Source organism: Talpa europaea (genome assembly GCF_964194135.1).
Source record: "Talpa europaea genome assembly, chromosome: 4".
NCBI lineage: Eukaryota > Metazoa > Chordata > Mammalia > Eulipotyphla > Talpidae > Talpa > Talpa europaea.
In genome coordinates this window covers 120,621,087-120,638,426 of record NC_140070.1, presented here as the reverse complement: position 1 = coordinate 120,638,426, position 17,340 = coordinate 120,621,087, and the positions used below count along the sequence as shown (strand labels likewise).

Below are 17,340 nucleotides of genomic sequence, written 5' to 3'. Positions count from 1 at the left end.
ATAATAAAGTAGCCATTTATTTGCAACTCAAACTCAGAATCAGGCCCTATTTTGTCACCTTTTCTGAAGAATTCATATTCCCTTAAATCCATAGGATATATATATATATATATATATATACACACACACATATATATATATATACACACACACACACACATATATATATATATATACATACATACATATAATTTTTCTATGGGTCAGGGTTTTTCATCCTTGGCAGTACTGATATTTTGGGTGAAACATTTCTTTGTTGTTTATGATGGCAAGATGAAGCCCTACCTTGTACTTTATAAGAGATTCAGCATCCTAGGTATCTCTACCACTATAAACTTAGCACCCTCCTCCTTCCAGTTGTGACAATTAAAATTGTCTCCAGATAGTGGTAGAATCTCTGTTATGGATGTTATTAAGCTTTGAGCTTGGATGTTGTGTGATCCCGGAATTCCAAGCAAATCTTTCAAGCATTGAGTTGTTCCACATAGACTTAGTAGACTAAGGGGTGGGAGGATGGGAGAAAATACTCAAATCTAAATGAGAAAGGAGAGACCCAATAGTTATTGTCTGCTATGTACTATGTACCCAACACTATGCTAACAACTTTATAAAATCTGCCTCATTTACTCCTGACTAAAGCTCTACTTCTAAAATAATAGTAGCCAATTTTTATCATGAGCTTACAGTATGCCAGGCAGTGAAAATTACTAAATATTTTACACAAACTCATTCATTTAATTACAGCAGCAATTCCATGTATCTGCGCTATTACCTCCAATTTACAATAATGAAGCTGAGCTTAGAAAATTAAATAATTTTCCTAATGTCATATATTCACTAATTAGATCTGAATAAAGATTGAAGTCTCTACCCCATCATTTTACCTCTTAGAGAAGAAAATATTAGAACATCCTCTTAAGAAGTAAAGAGTTCTAAAAAAATTTGAATTCTATAAAATATATATCCTCGGATGTCATATTCTAGTGTACAGGTGAGAACCCATGCCATTCCATCATCTTCCAAAGGGTGCTCTGAATCAAGTAAAAGACCATGAGAAAAGAACAGCATATCTGTGACCCAGAGGGAAAGGTGCATTGTAATCAGACAAAGTAGAATTAAACAGATAGATGCACTCCCTGAAGAGGGAGAAGACAACATGCCCAGAATTTGATATATAACATCCTCATAATTAGTACCTTAAATTTAGGGACTTTTGTTAAACATGTAATGAAACTGCCTATGGACCAGAGAGTCAAAAATGTTTTTGTGACTAACAAAGTTTAGACTATACTCACTAAAAGTGAATTGTGGGACGGCTAAGAGTACATCTGTATGGAAATAGAAGGAACAATGTGCTCCCAAAGAACTTAGACTGAGCATAAGAGCAACAAGAAGAGAGAAGACCATGGCCATGGACAAGGCCAGAGGAGATATCCAACTTACTGCCCACCTAATTTGAAACATCCTGGAACCCAGGAGCACGATGGTTTTGTCTCTTCTGGTTATTGACTAATCCCAAGGCTCTAGATGTTTCTATTACCTCAGTGGTTTTCCTAAGTCTTTGAGGATTCTTCTCTGCTCAAAATCAAGCAGAATTTCCATAACAAATATGGAAGTTGCAGGAAACACAGGAAAGGACAACCTCGTTCTGGAGGAACCTGTCTTGGCACTGAAGGAAACCACTATGTGTAGCAGAATGTGATTACTATTTTTCTTTCCTACCAAGCATTTCAAACAGCCCCACTTGCCATAATCAAGCAGACACTAGAAGTGCAAACTAAGCATGTCTAAACTAAATTTTATGGGATTCATTTTTGTTTTGTTTTTTTTTAAGCAATGGTAAGGAACAGGAAGATTCAAAAGAGAAAAAAATAACACCCTATTTCACCTTATAACCTGGTCCATCCATTTGTCCACCACAAATATTCAAAGAACTCCAAAGTTTTACACACACACACAAACACACATACACACACACACAAAATCTGCATACTAGAATAACTCAAGACTACCAGTTGGTGATGATTATTTTCTTTGAACATAGGAATTGTGTCTTTTTCTCTAGCATAGAAATAAAGCCTGGCACATCAAACATGCTTAATAAACATATCCACAATAGTAATTGTTTGAGTACAATACACATGGTTGCATCTGACTTTGAAACAAAGAATATTTACATTTCATATGACCAATGTTTTTATTTTTGCTTTAATGTTATAGTCATTTTGAAGCAGGATGCCCTGGCTACTAAAAAGTTCTGAGAGCAAATTTGGGACCCCCCCCCCTCCATAAAGGGTATAGATTTACTAAAATCCTCATTCCTGGTCCCATTTCACCACCCCACTCCTTGTTTTGTGTTCTATTCCTATCTTTCCCTAATGATCTACCTTATATGTTTACATTTTTGACACCTATGTCTAGCAAACAAGAGACACTCAATAAAAATTTATTGGATTTTATTAAACTTCTAACTCCTTACTAAAATAAGGGCACTTCCCCTTTATAAAACAACAAATGAAAAATAACCCTTCCACTGAGGTGATGCTGAGAATTGATAGCTCCCTTCTCTTTCATGAGGAAAAGAGACTGACCAGTGAGATTATTCATCAAACACACTTTCCCATTGCCCCCACACCTCCTAAGTATTTTGGGGGTGAATGTCTGTTGTGTTTTATTTCGCACATGTCTAGTGAACCATGTTTAAGCAAAGACCAACAGGTAATTTCTCAACACTTCTGTCTACCGTGAGAATAAAAGTAGTTCTACCGGTGTAAAGAATTCTGGAAGTGAGACTATGAAAAAAAAAATCCCAGTCATTTTCCAAAGACTTGGAATAAGACCTAGTTGCTAGATCTTGGGTGCCATATATGGTAAAGGATGGTTGGAAAAGTCCCCAGGATCAACAGGCATATGAAAAAATGTTCAACATCACTTGTCATCAGGGAAATGCAAATCAAAACTACCATGAGATACCATCTTACACCGGTGAGAAAGGCACATATTAAAAAAACTAGCAACAACAAATGTTGGCGAGGATGTGGAGAAAAAAGGAACTCTTCTGCACTGTTGGTGGGAGTGCAAACTGGTCCAACCACTATGGAGAGCTGTGTGGAGATTTCTGGACCTACTAAACATAGAGCTTCCATATGATCCAGCAATCCCACTCCTAGGTATTTACCCAAAGGACACAGAAACATCAATTCCAAAGAACACCTGCACCCCTATGTTTATAGCAGCACTGTTTACAATAGCTAAGCTTTGGAAACAACCCAAATGCCCAAAAATAGATGACTGGATCAAGAAGATGTGGTACATATATACCATGGAATATTACTCAGCATTCAAAAAAGATAAACATATGCAATTTGCAGCAACATGGATGGCGCTGGAAGGGATCATGCTCAGCGAAATAAGCCAAAAAGAAAAAGAAAAATACCGGATGGTCTCACTCATAGCAGGAATCTAGAAAACTTAAATAAGGGACCAGGAAAATGAATAACTATAAGAAAGTGAAAATCAAAATCAACAAAAAGCTATGAACCAGAGACACTTTTAGGGGGGCGGGAGGGGAGGGATTGGGGTCAGAATGGGGGGCTGCAATTGTATGGGGAATATAAAAATAAAATTTATTTAAAAAAAAATAAATAAAAATAAAAAAAATAAAATAAAATAAAATAAAAAGTCCCCAGGATCCAGGTATCTTCATCTGGGAGAGGAACAGTCATGTACATGGGAATGTCTCTGTGGTTTTCAATATTAACAAGAAATTAAGGGATCTGAGAAATTAGACATGTTTATTAACAAAACTCAGGGCTAAGAAGAGAGAAGTGGGTCTAAATCTTTCACTGAATAGTAGTCTCATATGTTTTCTGGCTTATATATTCAGATATTAAGGCACAAAAGAAGGAATGGCCTATATAGCCTTGGTTAAAAAAAATGTTACCAATTTGGATTAACATTTAAATTTCTTATACATATAAAATGATTCAGATGTTCCTTTGTGTTATATATCCCGCAGTCTAAAAGTTAAATCACTCTATCTCATATTTCCTGCTAGAAAAAGAATTATCTAAACTTGTGGGGATTTTTATCTTTCCATCTATGACACAGTGTAGATGACTTAGTAAAGTTTCTATTTGTTGAAATGTGTTCTAAGCATTTTAATCCAATCACATAAAAGTATCCTGTACACCTGTGATGAAATCATAAATCACAAAAGATATTTACCCCCAAATTCATACTAACCTCAGGAACATACTCATGGCTATAGTTTGAGACACAGAAACAGAAATGTAGAATCCTAATATAGGATTCAGTAATATGTCTAATTTCCTAATACAAAAAAGCAAGGAATATGAGATAGGAGACAATAACTAGGACTACCCCCCACCCCAGGAAAACAATATAACCAGTAATTTTGCCTTCCTTAAAGACTTCATAATTTAGTATGTAGCATTTGGGTAAAGACATTAGAAAAGATGATGTGAACAAATGTGATATTCTAATAGAAATTTTATTTTTCTTGTTCTTTTTGGTTAGGTTTAATTTTGTTAATTTTCTTTTCCCATTCATTACAGAGTCTAACATTAATTATCCAGTTTTTTAATTTTTTTAATTTTATTTATATCTTTTTTTTTAAAGATTTATTTTATCTATACAAGAACCGGAGTACAGGCCAGATGAGCGGGAGGGTGAGAGGATTTACCAGAGACAGAGAGGGAAACAGAACAGGCAGACTGATGAAATACACTGCTGAGGGGAGCAGCAGGTGAGACAGGAGAGGTCTGCTCGCCATGTGGGTTGCTCCAAGGCAGGCAAGGATTGAACCAGCACTGCAGAGGCTGCGGGCAGCTTCACAGTGCTGTGCACAACTGCCTGCGCCACTGGGGAGGCCCCATATTTATATCTTTTACATCATTGTGTATTCCCTGTAAAATTTCTACCACCAGAGCATCCATGAACATTTACCATAATCCCTTGTGTTCTTCTTTCCCCTGTTTTGATCCCTATCCCCACTCCCTCACAGAATGTCCCTTATTTATGGTTGCCTGCCAGTTTTGTTGTTTTATTTCTAATAGAAAATTTATTATTGAAAACTTACTTAGGCTTTATGCATCTGTGTTACTTAATCTTCATATAAACCCTATCAAAAAGACTCTATAAATTCAATCATATTAAAAAAAATTAATTCTGAGAGGTCAAGTAACTTGCCTATAGAAACACAATAATACAGTAACTGATCTGAACACAAATCAGAAACTTGCCAAACTACCTTTTATGTTCATTATCACAAAAGAAGGATCCATCAATCAAAATAAATGTATAGCAAATGATAGAGTTTCAGGGGTTAGCAATAGTCTAGGGGAGTCAGTTTATATGCACTGAGAGGTAGAAAGTAGCAAGATTAGGACAGGCTTAAAACAAAGGGCAGAGAAGTCTTCTCCACCAGCAATGGGGAGCTGCACTTCCATATGTCACTGAACCTGAGGAGCCAAGTGAGAGCATGTGTGGAACACGCCTCACTGGGCTAACCCAATAGGTTCATTGAGATCCTAATGGCTATAAACATTAATAAGCAACTCCTGTTACAAACTTGCTAGACAGTCTCAAAAGCAATTTATATCTCATTTTATTTGGAAGAATCTTACCTACTGACGGAATTATTGTCATTTGGCTGATTAATGTTTCTTCAAAAAAGTATTTTTTAAAACCAAATCAATTCACAGGAGCATATGAAATGAAAAAAACTCCATTTTTAATGGAATGCCATTTTTATTGAGATCATTTCAATAACTTAGTACTGTTAGCTACTGAAAGTACTACCATAAACTATCTTGGCACAAAATATGCAGAAGCCTAATGCATCGTAATCTAAATTGGTTCTGTCTGAATTCAACCACAAATGACTTGTCTGTGATTTTTTTTAATGTTTTGTTTCAAGACACATTTTTTTACAATTCTGAAGACCTGATCTGGGCAGCTTTGAAGAAGGAAAAAATAAAGGTATCCTCATACTGCATTAAACCCTTTTGATCCAGAAAGCATCCAACTGACAGAAAATTTGTTTCATGTCAGTCATAGCCAATTTTCATACTAAATCACAACTTGCTGAAAGAAATCTGCTTTCTTGGAGATACTTTCAGACTCTTAATGTTGTTGAACTAGTACCAGCTCTCTCCTATACTTATGAGTGTACTCACATTTATTCTTAGCTGATTAAATCTGAAGATATCAAGCAGTCCTTGGTGTGAAAACATTACCTAAAGCTTGTTTTATGATAAGTGCCAGTAGATTCATCATTCATTCATAACTAATCAAAAAATTATCCAACTATTTATAGTCAAATAATCCCATGACTACAACATAGCAAACAAAGCAAGACACCTGTATGCCCACTAATAAGATCTGGAGAAAGAGTAATCCAAATACACACCATAAGCAAAACTCATTTCATTTCTTCTATATTTTCTTTTTGCAAAATCTGCAGATCTACATTGTTCTGAAATTCCAGGATCCAACCCCATCAGTGTACTCAGAGTTCACCAACAACCCACCTCTGCTGCATCTCTAGAGGCATACAGTTGTATGGGTTGTGCACTGCACAACCCAATTGCATTATACAAGTGATGAAAGTGAATATTTATCATCACAATTTATAAATTGATATTAGCATGAAATGTGTAGGGTTTTTCTTTTTTTTTTTTTTTTTCTTTTTTTTTTTTTTTATTTTTTTTATAAATTTTATTGTTATATTCCCCATACAATTGCAGCCCCCCCATTCTGACCCCAATCCCTCCCCTCCCACCCCCGCCCCCCCAAAAGTGTCTCTGGTTCATAGTTTTTTGTTGATTTTGATTTTCACTTTCTTATAGTTATTCATTTTCCTGGTCCCTTATTTAAGTTTTCTAGATTCCTGCTATGAGTGAGACCATCCGGTATTTTTCTTTTTCTTTTTGGCTTATTTCGCTGAGCATGATCCCTTCCAGCTCCATCCATGTTGCTGCAAATTGCATATGTTTATCTTTTTTGAATGCTGAGTAATATTCCATGGTATATATGTACCACATCTTCTTGATCCAGTCATCTATTTTTGGGCATTTGGGTTGTTTCCAAAGCTTAGCTATTGTAAACAGTGCTGCTATAAACATAGGGGTGCAGGTGCTCTTTGGAATTGATGTTTCTGTGTCCTTTGGGTAAATACCTAGGAGTGGAATTGCTGGATCATATGGAAGCTCTATGTTTAGTAGGTCCAGAAATCTCCACACAGCTCTCCATAGTGGTTGGACCAGTTTGCACTCCCACCAACAGTGCAGAAGAGTTCCTTTTTCTCCACACCCTCGCCAACATTTGTTGTTGCTAGTTTTTTTAATATGTGCCATTCTCACTGGTGTAAGATGGTATCTCATGGTAGTTTTGATTTGCATTTCCCTGATGACAAGTGATGTTGAACATTTTTTCATATGCCTGTTGGCCATTTGCATTTCCTCTTCAGAGAAGTTTCTTTTTAGCTCTTCTGCCCATTTTTTGACTGGATTATTTTCTTTGTTGTTGTTGAGTCTCATCAGCTCTTTGCAGATTTTTGTGATCAGTCCTTTATCATTAGTGTTGGGTGCAAAAATGTTCTCCCAGTTGGTGGGGTTTCTCTTTGTTTTTGTTATTGTCTCTTTTGCTGTGCAAAAGCTCTTTAATTTGATGTAGTCCCAGCTGTTTATCTTTGCCTTCACTATCACTGCTTTGGGTGATGTGTCTGTAAAGATGTCTTTGATGTGCAAATCACGTAGTGTTTCGCCTATATTTCCTTCTATATATTTTATGTTTTCAGGTCTTATGTCTAGTTGTTTAATCCATTTTGAGTTGATTTTTGTGTATGGTGTGAGGTAGTGGTCAAGCTTCATTCTTTTGCATGTAGCGACCCAGTTTTCCCAGCACCATTTATTGAACAAACTTTCTTTGCTCCAATGCATAGTCTTTGCTCCTTTGTCAAAGATTAGTTGACCATAAATCTGTGGGTTTATTTCTGGATTTTCTATTCGATTCCATTGGTCTGTATGTCTGTTCTTGTTCCAATACCATGCAGTTTTGATGATTATGGCTTTGTAGTAGAGTTTGAAGTCTGGGAGTGTGATGCCTCCATTCCCTTCTTTTTTTTTTCAGGAGAGCTTTGGCTATTCGGGGTTTTTTGTGATTCCATATGAATTTCATCAATAATTGTTCTATTTCTTTGAAGAATGACATTGAAATTTTGATTGGAATAGCATTTAATCTGTATATTGCTTTTGGAAGGATGGCCATTTTAATAATGTTTATTCTTCCAATCCATGAGCAGGGGATGTCTCTCCATTTCTTTGTGTCTTCTTCTATTTCTTTTATCAGTGTTTTATAGTTTTCTTTGTATAGGTCCTTTACCTCTTTTGTTAGATTTATTCCCAAATATTTGATTTTTTTTGTTTCAATAACAAAAGGGATGGTTTTTTTGATTTCTTCTTCTTCAGATTTATTGTTTGTGTATAGGAAGGCTACTGACTTTTGCGTGTTGATTTTGTATCCTGCCACTTTACTGAACTGATTGATGAGTTGAATTAGCTTTTCTGTGGAGTTTTTGGGGTTCTCTATGTATAATATCATATCGTCTGCAAATAGTGATAGTTTGACTTCTTCTTTTCCTATTTGGATTCCTTGGATGTCTTTCTCTTGTCTTATTGCCCTGGCTAGGACTTCCAGTATTATATTGAAAAGCAGTGGTGAGAGTGGACATCCTTGTCTTGTTCCAGATCTTAATGGAATTGCTTTCAGCTTTTCACCATTGAGAATGATACTGGCTGTTGGCTTGTCATAGATGGCCTTTATGATGTTGAGGTATGTTCCTTGTATCCCAAGAATTTCAAGGGCTTTTATCATGAATGGGTGTTGCACTTTGTCGAAAGCTTTCTCGGCATCTATTGATATTATCATATGGTTTTTATATTTCTTTTTGTTGATGTGTTGGATAACGTTGATTGATTTTCGGATGTTAAACCATCCTTGTGTCCCTGGAATGAATCCTACTTGGTCATGGTGAATTATCTTATGGATACATTGTTGGATTCTGATAGCTAAAATTTTATTGAGGATTTTTGCATCAGTGTTCATTAGGGAGATTGGCCTGTAGTTTTCCTTTTTTGTGTTGTCCTTGTTCGGTTTTGGTATTAGTGTAATGTTGGCTTCATAGAACGTGTTTGGTATTGTCCCTTCCTTCTCAATTTTTTGGAAGAGTTTGTGAAGGATAGGCACTAATTCGTCTCTGAATGTTTGGTAGAATTCATTTGTAAATCCATCAGGTCCTGGGCTTTTGTTTATGGGGAGGTTTTTGATTACCATTTCAATTTCGCTAATTGTAATTGGTCTGTTTAGGTGTTCTATTTCTTCTTTATCTAGCTTTGGGTGATTGTAGAGTTGTAGGAATTTGTCCGTCTCCTCTAGATTGTTAAACTTGTTTCCATATAACTGTTCATAGTAGTTACTGATTATTCTTTTGATTTCTGCTGTGTCCGTTGTGATTTCTCCTCTTTCATTGATGATCCTGTTTATTTGTGCTTTCTCCCTTTTTTCCTTTGTGAGCCTGGCTAGGGGTTTGTCTATTTTATTGATTTTTTCAAATAACCAGCTCTTGGTTTCATTGATCTTTTGGATTGTTTTTTTAGTTTCAATTTCATTTATTTCTGCTTTGGTTTTTATTATTTCTTTTCTTCTACTGGTTTTGGGGTTTTTTTGTTGTTCTTTTTCTAGATCTTTGAGCTTCGAGATTAGGTTGTTTCTTTGAGTTCTTTCTTGTTTCTTGATGTGAGCTTCTATTGCTATATATTTTCCTCTTATTACTCCTTTTGCTGCATCCCATACATTTAGGATATTGGTGTCCTCCTTGTCGTTCAATTCAAAAAATTTTTTAATCTCTTCTTTGATCTCCTCATTAGTCCAGTGGTCTTCCAGTAGTGTGGTTTTTAATCTCCATGAGGTAGGAAAGTTCCTTGCCTTCTTTTTATGGTTTATTTCTAGTTTGATGCCTTCATGGTCAGAAAAGATGGTTGATATGATTTCAATCTTGGTGTATCTGTTGATGTTTGTCTTGTGCCCCAGTATGTGATCGATCCTGGAGAATGATCCGTGTGCGCTTGAGAAAAATGTGTACTCCGTTTTTTTGGGGTTTAGTGTTCTATAGATATCTGTTAAGCCCAATTGCTCTAGGTCCTTATTTAGAGCTTTGGTTTCTTTACTTATTTTTTGTCTTGTTGATCTATCCATTGTTGATAGTGGTGTGTTGAAGTCTCCCACTACGTATGTGTTTTCTCTGATGTCTGTTTTCAGAGAGGACAACAGTTGTCTGATATATTTTGGTGCTCCTTCGTTTGGTGAGTATATGTTAATGAGTGTTATTTCTTCTTGAAGTATTGTCCCCTTGATCATAATGTAGTGACCATTGGGGTCTCTTTTTATCTTTTTGAGTTTGAAATCTGTTTTATCTGATATAAGTATAGCTGTTCCTGCTTTCTTTTTTGGTCCATTTGCTTGTAGGATTGTTTTCCATCCTTTAACTTTGAGCCTATTTTTATCTTTTGTAGCTAAATGTGTTTCCTGGAGACAGCAAAAGGTTGGGTTTTGTTTCTTAATCCAGGCTGCAACTCTGTGTCTTTTTATTGAAGAGTTTAGTCCATTTACATTTAGAGTTAATATTGATATGTTAACATCTGTATTTGCCATTGTGTTTGTCTTTCCTTTGATTTTATTTATTTATTCTTTTAATAACTTTTTTTTTTTTGGCCTTCTTTCATTGTTATTCGTCCCTCTGAGGTTCTGGCTTTAGGACTCCTTGTAGTATTTTTTGGAGTGGGGGTTTAGTTGCAATGAAATTCCGGAGATTCTGTTTGTCTGGGAAGGTCCATATTCTTTCTTCAAAGAGGAAGGAGAGCTTTGCGGGATAGAGTATTCTTGGTTGGCATCTGTTTTCTTGGAGTCTGTTGACTATGTCCCTCCACTCTCTCCTTGCCCGTAGTGTTTCTTCGGAGAAGTCTGATGTCAGCCTGATTGGTTTTCCTTTGAATGTTATCTGTTTCTTCCCTCTTGCCAGCTTCATTATTTTTTCCTTGTCCTGGATTCTTGGGAGCTTTACTATTATGTGTCTTGCTGTATTTTTCCTTTCGTCGTGGAAGTTTGGTGTTCTTCTTGCTTCTTGTATATCAATTTTCAGCTCCTTCTTCACATTTGGGAAGTTCTCTTCAATTATCTCTTTGAATATTTTCTCTGTTCCTACATCTCTCTCCTTTCCTTCTGATATTCCTATAACTCTTATATTTCCTTTCCTCATGGAGTCAGATAGTTCCCGAAGTCTTTCCTCGTTCTTTTTCCTTCGTACTTCTCTTTCCTTTTCTGTTTTGGTTCTTTTTATTTCTGTGTCTTCAAGATTACTTATTCGTTCTTCCATTTCATCTATTCTGCTTTCATTGCTTTTCCCAGAATTCTTTAGTTCTTCCATTAATTCTTTGATCTCCTGCATTTCTTTTACTTCCCTCTTTAGGGACTCAATTTCTTTCTTCTGACCATTGTTTTCACTCTCTAGGGACTCAATTGCATTCTTCTGATCGTTGATTATTTTTCCCTTATCATTGTTTTCCTTTATGACTTCTGTCAGTTTTTTAATCACGGCAATTTTAAATTCTCTTTCTGGAAGGCTCAGAAATTCTTCCAAGTTATTGTCGTTGCAATCTGGGGGCTGGTTTTCTTTTTGTGGTGTGCTTTTTCTCTGGAGAGTTGCTAGGTTGCGTGTGGTTCTTCTCCTCCCTACTGTCTGTTTTCTAATTTGCCGTATGCGTTGGGACACTATGTTGTTGGGACTGGCCGGCATCTTGGGTGGGCTTCTCTGTTCCCCTCTGGTTCCTCCAGGAGTCATCTGTCAGTTTCAAGCAGTCTTTACTGGAGAAAGGTCCCTGTTCTAAAATGCCGATGTGGTGACACACTCCCCTGTGCGCCTGGTCTGCCCCGGTGGTGGGTTCCTGCTCCCCTCTGGGCTTGGACTGCAGGCCAGAGGGGGTCTGGCGTGGGCAAACTTCCCCCGCTCACCTCTGGCTCCTGAGGAAGCCTTCTGCAGGTAGTCTTTACTGAAGAAATGTCCCTGTTCTAAAATGGTGATGTGGGACACACTCCCTGCGCGTCTGGTCTCAGGCACACTCTTCTGCGTGCCTGGTCTGCCCCGGCTGTGGGTGCTCGCTCTCCCTGTGGGTTCAGACTACTTGTTCGGAAGGGGCCCGGTGTGGGCTAACTCCCCAGCTGGCCACTAGCTCCTTCAGGAGCCTGTGCTGGCTTCAAGTCGCTCGGTGGCGCCAGAGATCTCTCCTAGAGCCCTTGGGGAGCTGATTTTCCACCCCATGGGACAGGGAGCAGAGCGGGGATGGTAGGGTACACCTCAACGGCTTTGGGGTGCTGTGTCTGCCTTGTGCCCCACCATCGTGGGGAACCCACGCCCCTAATTTCGTGCCCCGGGTCTCAGTTCCAAAGCCCTCAGTTCCAGGACGCGGGCTGTAGCCCAGATCAGTGGCGCGGGAATGGCGCCTTTTGAATCCCGCTTCCCTGCCTGGGCGCCTTGTTCCTGCTCACTCAGGGAGGGCCTCCGCGCGGTCTCCCCACAAGCCTAGGTCGAAGGCGCGGGGACCTGGGCAGCTGCGATCCGATCCGGATCCGCGTCTGCTTTTTCCGCGCTCTGCTTTCCGCGTAAGCTTACCGGGCGGCCGGGGCTGTGTGCTGGTGCTGGTCTCCTCCTGGGGGGCGGGGAATGTGTAGGGTTTTTCTATGAAATCAATGTATTTGGACAATCTTTCAAGAAAAAACCATGGCATTTTAGAGCAGAGGCATAGTTTTTTTTAATTCACACTAAAACACTATATATAAGTGATCTTGTCACAACAGAATTCAATTCTAATAAATCCATTAAATTAGTATGTAAAATTTAACTAATGTGGAAAAGAAGGTGTAGAGATATTTGTTTTTCCCATTGGGAGAACTGGCCATAGAAAAAGGAACGAAGTAACCAAGGATCAGACACCTCCCAGACAAGTGACTTAAATCACTTTTTTTTCTATTTATTACTACCCGTTTACAAACTGAGGAGAGAGGGTTGGAGAGACTATCTCCTCAGAGGCTGCTTTTTAAGTTAGGAAAACATATTCAAAAGTATATCCAATAAGTTGGGCCTCCCCGGTGGCGCAGCGGTTGAGCGCTGGGTTGCGAAGCTGCCCGCAGCCTCTGCAGCGCCAGTTCGATCCCCAGCTGCTCCCTGGCCACCAGAGGAGGGTCCCACATGGCACGCAGACCTCTCCTGCCACCCGCTGCTCCCCTCAGCAGTGTACTTTGGTCCTTCTGCCTGCTTTGCTCCCCATTCTGGCTCTGGTGATTCTCTCACCCTCCTGCGTGTCTAACTGTACCCAGTGCTTGTATAAATAAATAAATCTTTAAAAATAAAAAGTAAATCCAATAAGTAGCAAAAATAAAAGCTGCAAAGAAGTCCTTTCATTCCATCTGTATACAGAGAAGACAGAAAAGATGGAAAAGGAAGAACAGAGCATGAAGTAGAGGGAAAAATACAAAGCAAGCCTGAGGTGTGGGGATGGAGACTGGGAAGGAAAAGAAAGACACAAAGAAACCAAATGATATAAGTGTATGCATAAAAATGAAGGAGAGATGTGTTGAGGAGAGATAACGAAAAAATAATAACAGTTGAAAAGATCAAAGGAAAGATATTGTAAGTCATCAGATACCTGCTTGTTGAAGAGTAAACTGATTTAATTCTGTTACTTACTCTCCACTTATAGAAAGTTATTTTAGCATGCTAGCTGAGCATGAACCATTTATCAGATCTCTCTATCCAGTATCTTGATACTTTCCCAGATTCTTTTTTCAGCAACTTGCAGAGGTATAGCTATTTTCTTGACCATAGAAGCGGAGAGATCCAGGTGACTTGGTTCAATAAGTTAAACCAAGGCAACAAGAAAAGAGTAAACTAGTTTTCCTGACAGAACTGGTAGCTTTCAGTGCCGATTATATGAGCAATTGTGGACAGACAAAAGACAAAAAGGTTGACACTGATTGTGCAAAAAGGTTGACACTGATTGTGTCGGTATCACAATATGAAAAAACACATTCAATGAGGAATAAGTGAAAGCTACCATGCTTAATTGTGGCAAAAATAATCCATTAGTTATTAGATTTTAATCAATAATTAAATAATATGTGGTGTACTATTAAGGCACCTCTTGTCTAGATGCTGGAATACATTGCTATAATCAATGTGTGAGTGTTAGGGTTTCTGGAGGCACTGCTCTGAATATGAAATGAATAATCATCATGGTTATTTCATGGATCACTAGGTTGCCTCAATACCCCCACCTAGTACCACACACACACACACACACACACACACACACAGATTATCTCTGGTGACAATTTATCTCATTTTCCACAGTGCTCCTATATCCCAAAGTGTGGGAAAAACTTTGAAGAATCCATGTCTCTGGTGAATGTTGTCATGGAAAACTTCAGGAAGTACCAACACTTTTCCTGCTATTCTGATCCAGAAGGAAACCAGAGGAGTGTCATCCTGACCAAACTCTACAGTTCCAACGTGCTGTTCCATTCACTCTTCTGGCCAACATGTATGATGGCTGGGGGTGTGGTGATTGTTGCCATGGTGAAACTGACACAGTACCTCTCCCTGCTCTGTGAGAGGATCCAGAGGATCAATAGATAAAGCAAAAGTGGATGAGAATATTTTCTTTAAATCTCAAATACTGTTTTCTTTCATTCTTCACCAAAGAACCTTAAGTTTGTAATGTGCAGTCTGTTATGAGTTCCGTAATATATTCTTATATGTAGAGCAATAATGCAAAAGCTGTCTTATATGCAAATATGTCTCTGTTATTCAGGAGAAGAAATAACTCTTTTGTGTTAGTTGGTTGTTTCCATATTCTTGTTTTGATGCTGGAACTAGTACTTCCTTCCCTCCTTCTGCCAAAATAGGGCTCAGTTATTCATTTGCCACGCTTTGTGGAAGGATGTAGACAGTATCATTATGATCGGGTCCAGGTTCTGAGTTGTCAGATCTCTACAAGATATTCCTGCAATATTTTTCATCATTCATTGTTCACTAAAGCTGCAGCCAAAAATATTTTTTTTTCTTTTCTTATTCAAAGCTGAGCCCTGTAGCAGGTGAAGGGATTTATTTAGGTTTCCTAACTAGAGGAAATTATGCATTTTCCTTATATTTCTACCATATCACTGTAAAGAAGAGGGAAAATCCAGCCAGCTATTTTTCTTTCGTTACAGTTAATTTATAATTTAAACTTTTCTAACTGATTTCAAAAAAAAAAAAGCTGTTTTGTTAACTAATTCTATAATCTCTTCCTGTGATTTAAATACAGAATGAATAGAGCCCTTTTCCATTCAAGACCCTGCTACTGTGTGAGGAGATGACATTTACAAGGAGTTTCATTTCCAATGAACTGACTGAATGTTGACTAGATATTCCTTAATAATTGCAGGAAAGTTTGTCGCTAAAATAGTGTGTGAAAGTCTTTATTCCATTTCAACTGAACTATTAGGATGGTAAAATTAAGATCCTACTTGCTGGTCGAGACTAGTTGAATGATTTCAATGAGTAAATCTATTGTGATAAATGAACGTGTTATAATATTGCTCTTTGGGAATTTATGTTTTTTCCTACGTGTGTAGTCTCTTTCTGATAAGTGTTCCCTATCAGGGTTTTAAAGCTTTGTGCACAGAGTATGTAACTCCTCTACATGTTTTATTTTTCTATTTACAATTCCCTTTGTTTTTGTTGCTACATTTTATACACAGAATAGATCTTTTTTTCCTAACACACACTGACACTGAATATCAGATTTAAAGGAAGCCTAAGGTCACATGGCCATTTATTTATTGTGTTGGGAGGGGTGGGGGATGAGGGACTTGTTTTAAACAAAAACATTCCATCTTTTATTTAATATCAGTAGCAAAAGGAGAAGACAAACATGTATCTTTCTCATCTATATTTCAGTATCTTTTGTAATGTAGTATCAAAGTTTTCTAAGTATTGCAAAATTTTACAAATCATACTTGTAGAATGAATGGTGAAACTAATCTGATGAAGTGGAAAGTATTCTGTGATATTGTAATTCATAGTTTGACTTTTCATAAGCAAATAAATCCCTAGGGTGTAATTAGGACTTCAAATGTGTAATTAAAATTTTTAAAAATCCATTAAATCAACAAGGTTTGAATGCCTCTTATATTCTAACCTGACAAAGCCATGTAGTCCATAAATATGATTCAGTACATTGGTATTAAAAGATACTATAAAGTTCCTTTTTCACTACCTGTTAGGAATAAATACATGTTAAGAATATACATACACATTAAGAATATTTGAGAAATATGGAAAACTCTATGCCTGCACTAACTTAAAATCTTTAAAAATAGAAACTCTTGTGGTTATGGAGCTGAAATTGCATAATCTCTAATATTCCTGGATTTTGCTTTAAATGAATCAAGGTAAAATATATTCAAGTGAAATTATTAGATGAGTTTCCCATCCCCTCTGGATTTATAATTTTAAATTCCCAACTGATGTTGCAGATAAAAATATAGAAATCTCAAAATGACACCAAAAAAAAAAATTAGTGCCTCTTCGAATCCCAAAAAAGCAGCACCTCTTTTAAGCAAGATCAATGTATATACAAGTAAATGCTCATCATTAAAGGGAAAAGAACTGAGATTAATAATAATGCTTTAAATTCTTTGCATGTGTTATTTAATTTACTCTTTATATAACCCTATTGGAGAAAATACTATCATCATTCTATTTTACAGATAAGAAAGTTGAGGTTCAGAGCTGTTACTTCCCCTGGTTACACAGATCTTAAGATGGTAGAGAGCTGAGAAAATGCTCCGATTCCAGCTTCCTGTTAAAATAATCAGTTATACTGCTGGTGGGTGGGGGTCAACACAGAGGGATGCTGAGGTTTGGAAGGGATTATAAGGATGAAGAAGAAAGAGCATTAAAGTCAAAAAATTTATTCAAGACATGGTAACTGGGTGACTTTAGGTTTCCCAATTAGTCTCTTGAATATGTTAACTTCCAAATTAGGATGTGAGGCCAGCTAACCAGTAAGGTCCCTCTTAACACTAACATTATATGCTAGGAATATAGAAAGAGGAATGACAACTATCTCCAACTTTCTGCATATAGGTTTTCAGGTAGAATCTACACGTATCAGTCCATGGATTAAAAACAGCACCCCTACTGATATTCCCATAAGCCAT

General features: G+C 37.4%; 1 protein-coding gene across 1 annotated transcript in view; it reads left to right on the top strand.

Moving 5' to 3' along the window:
- KCNMB2 (potassium calcium-activated channel subfamily M regulatory beta subunit 2) overlaps nucleotides 1–14,770 on the top strand; it is a gene marked incomplete at both ends in the record, with an annotated part of 37,735 nt that extends 22,965 nt beyond the window's left edge. Inside the window, one exon of the mRNA XM_084231738.1 lies at nucleotides 14,486–14,770. Coding sequence (XP_084087864.1) covers nucleotides 14,486–14,770 — 285 coding nt within the window. The remainder of the gene's footprint in view (nucleotides 1–14,485) is intronic.
- Between the last annotated feature and the right edge of the window lie 2,570 nt (nucleotides 14,771–17,340).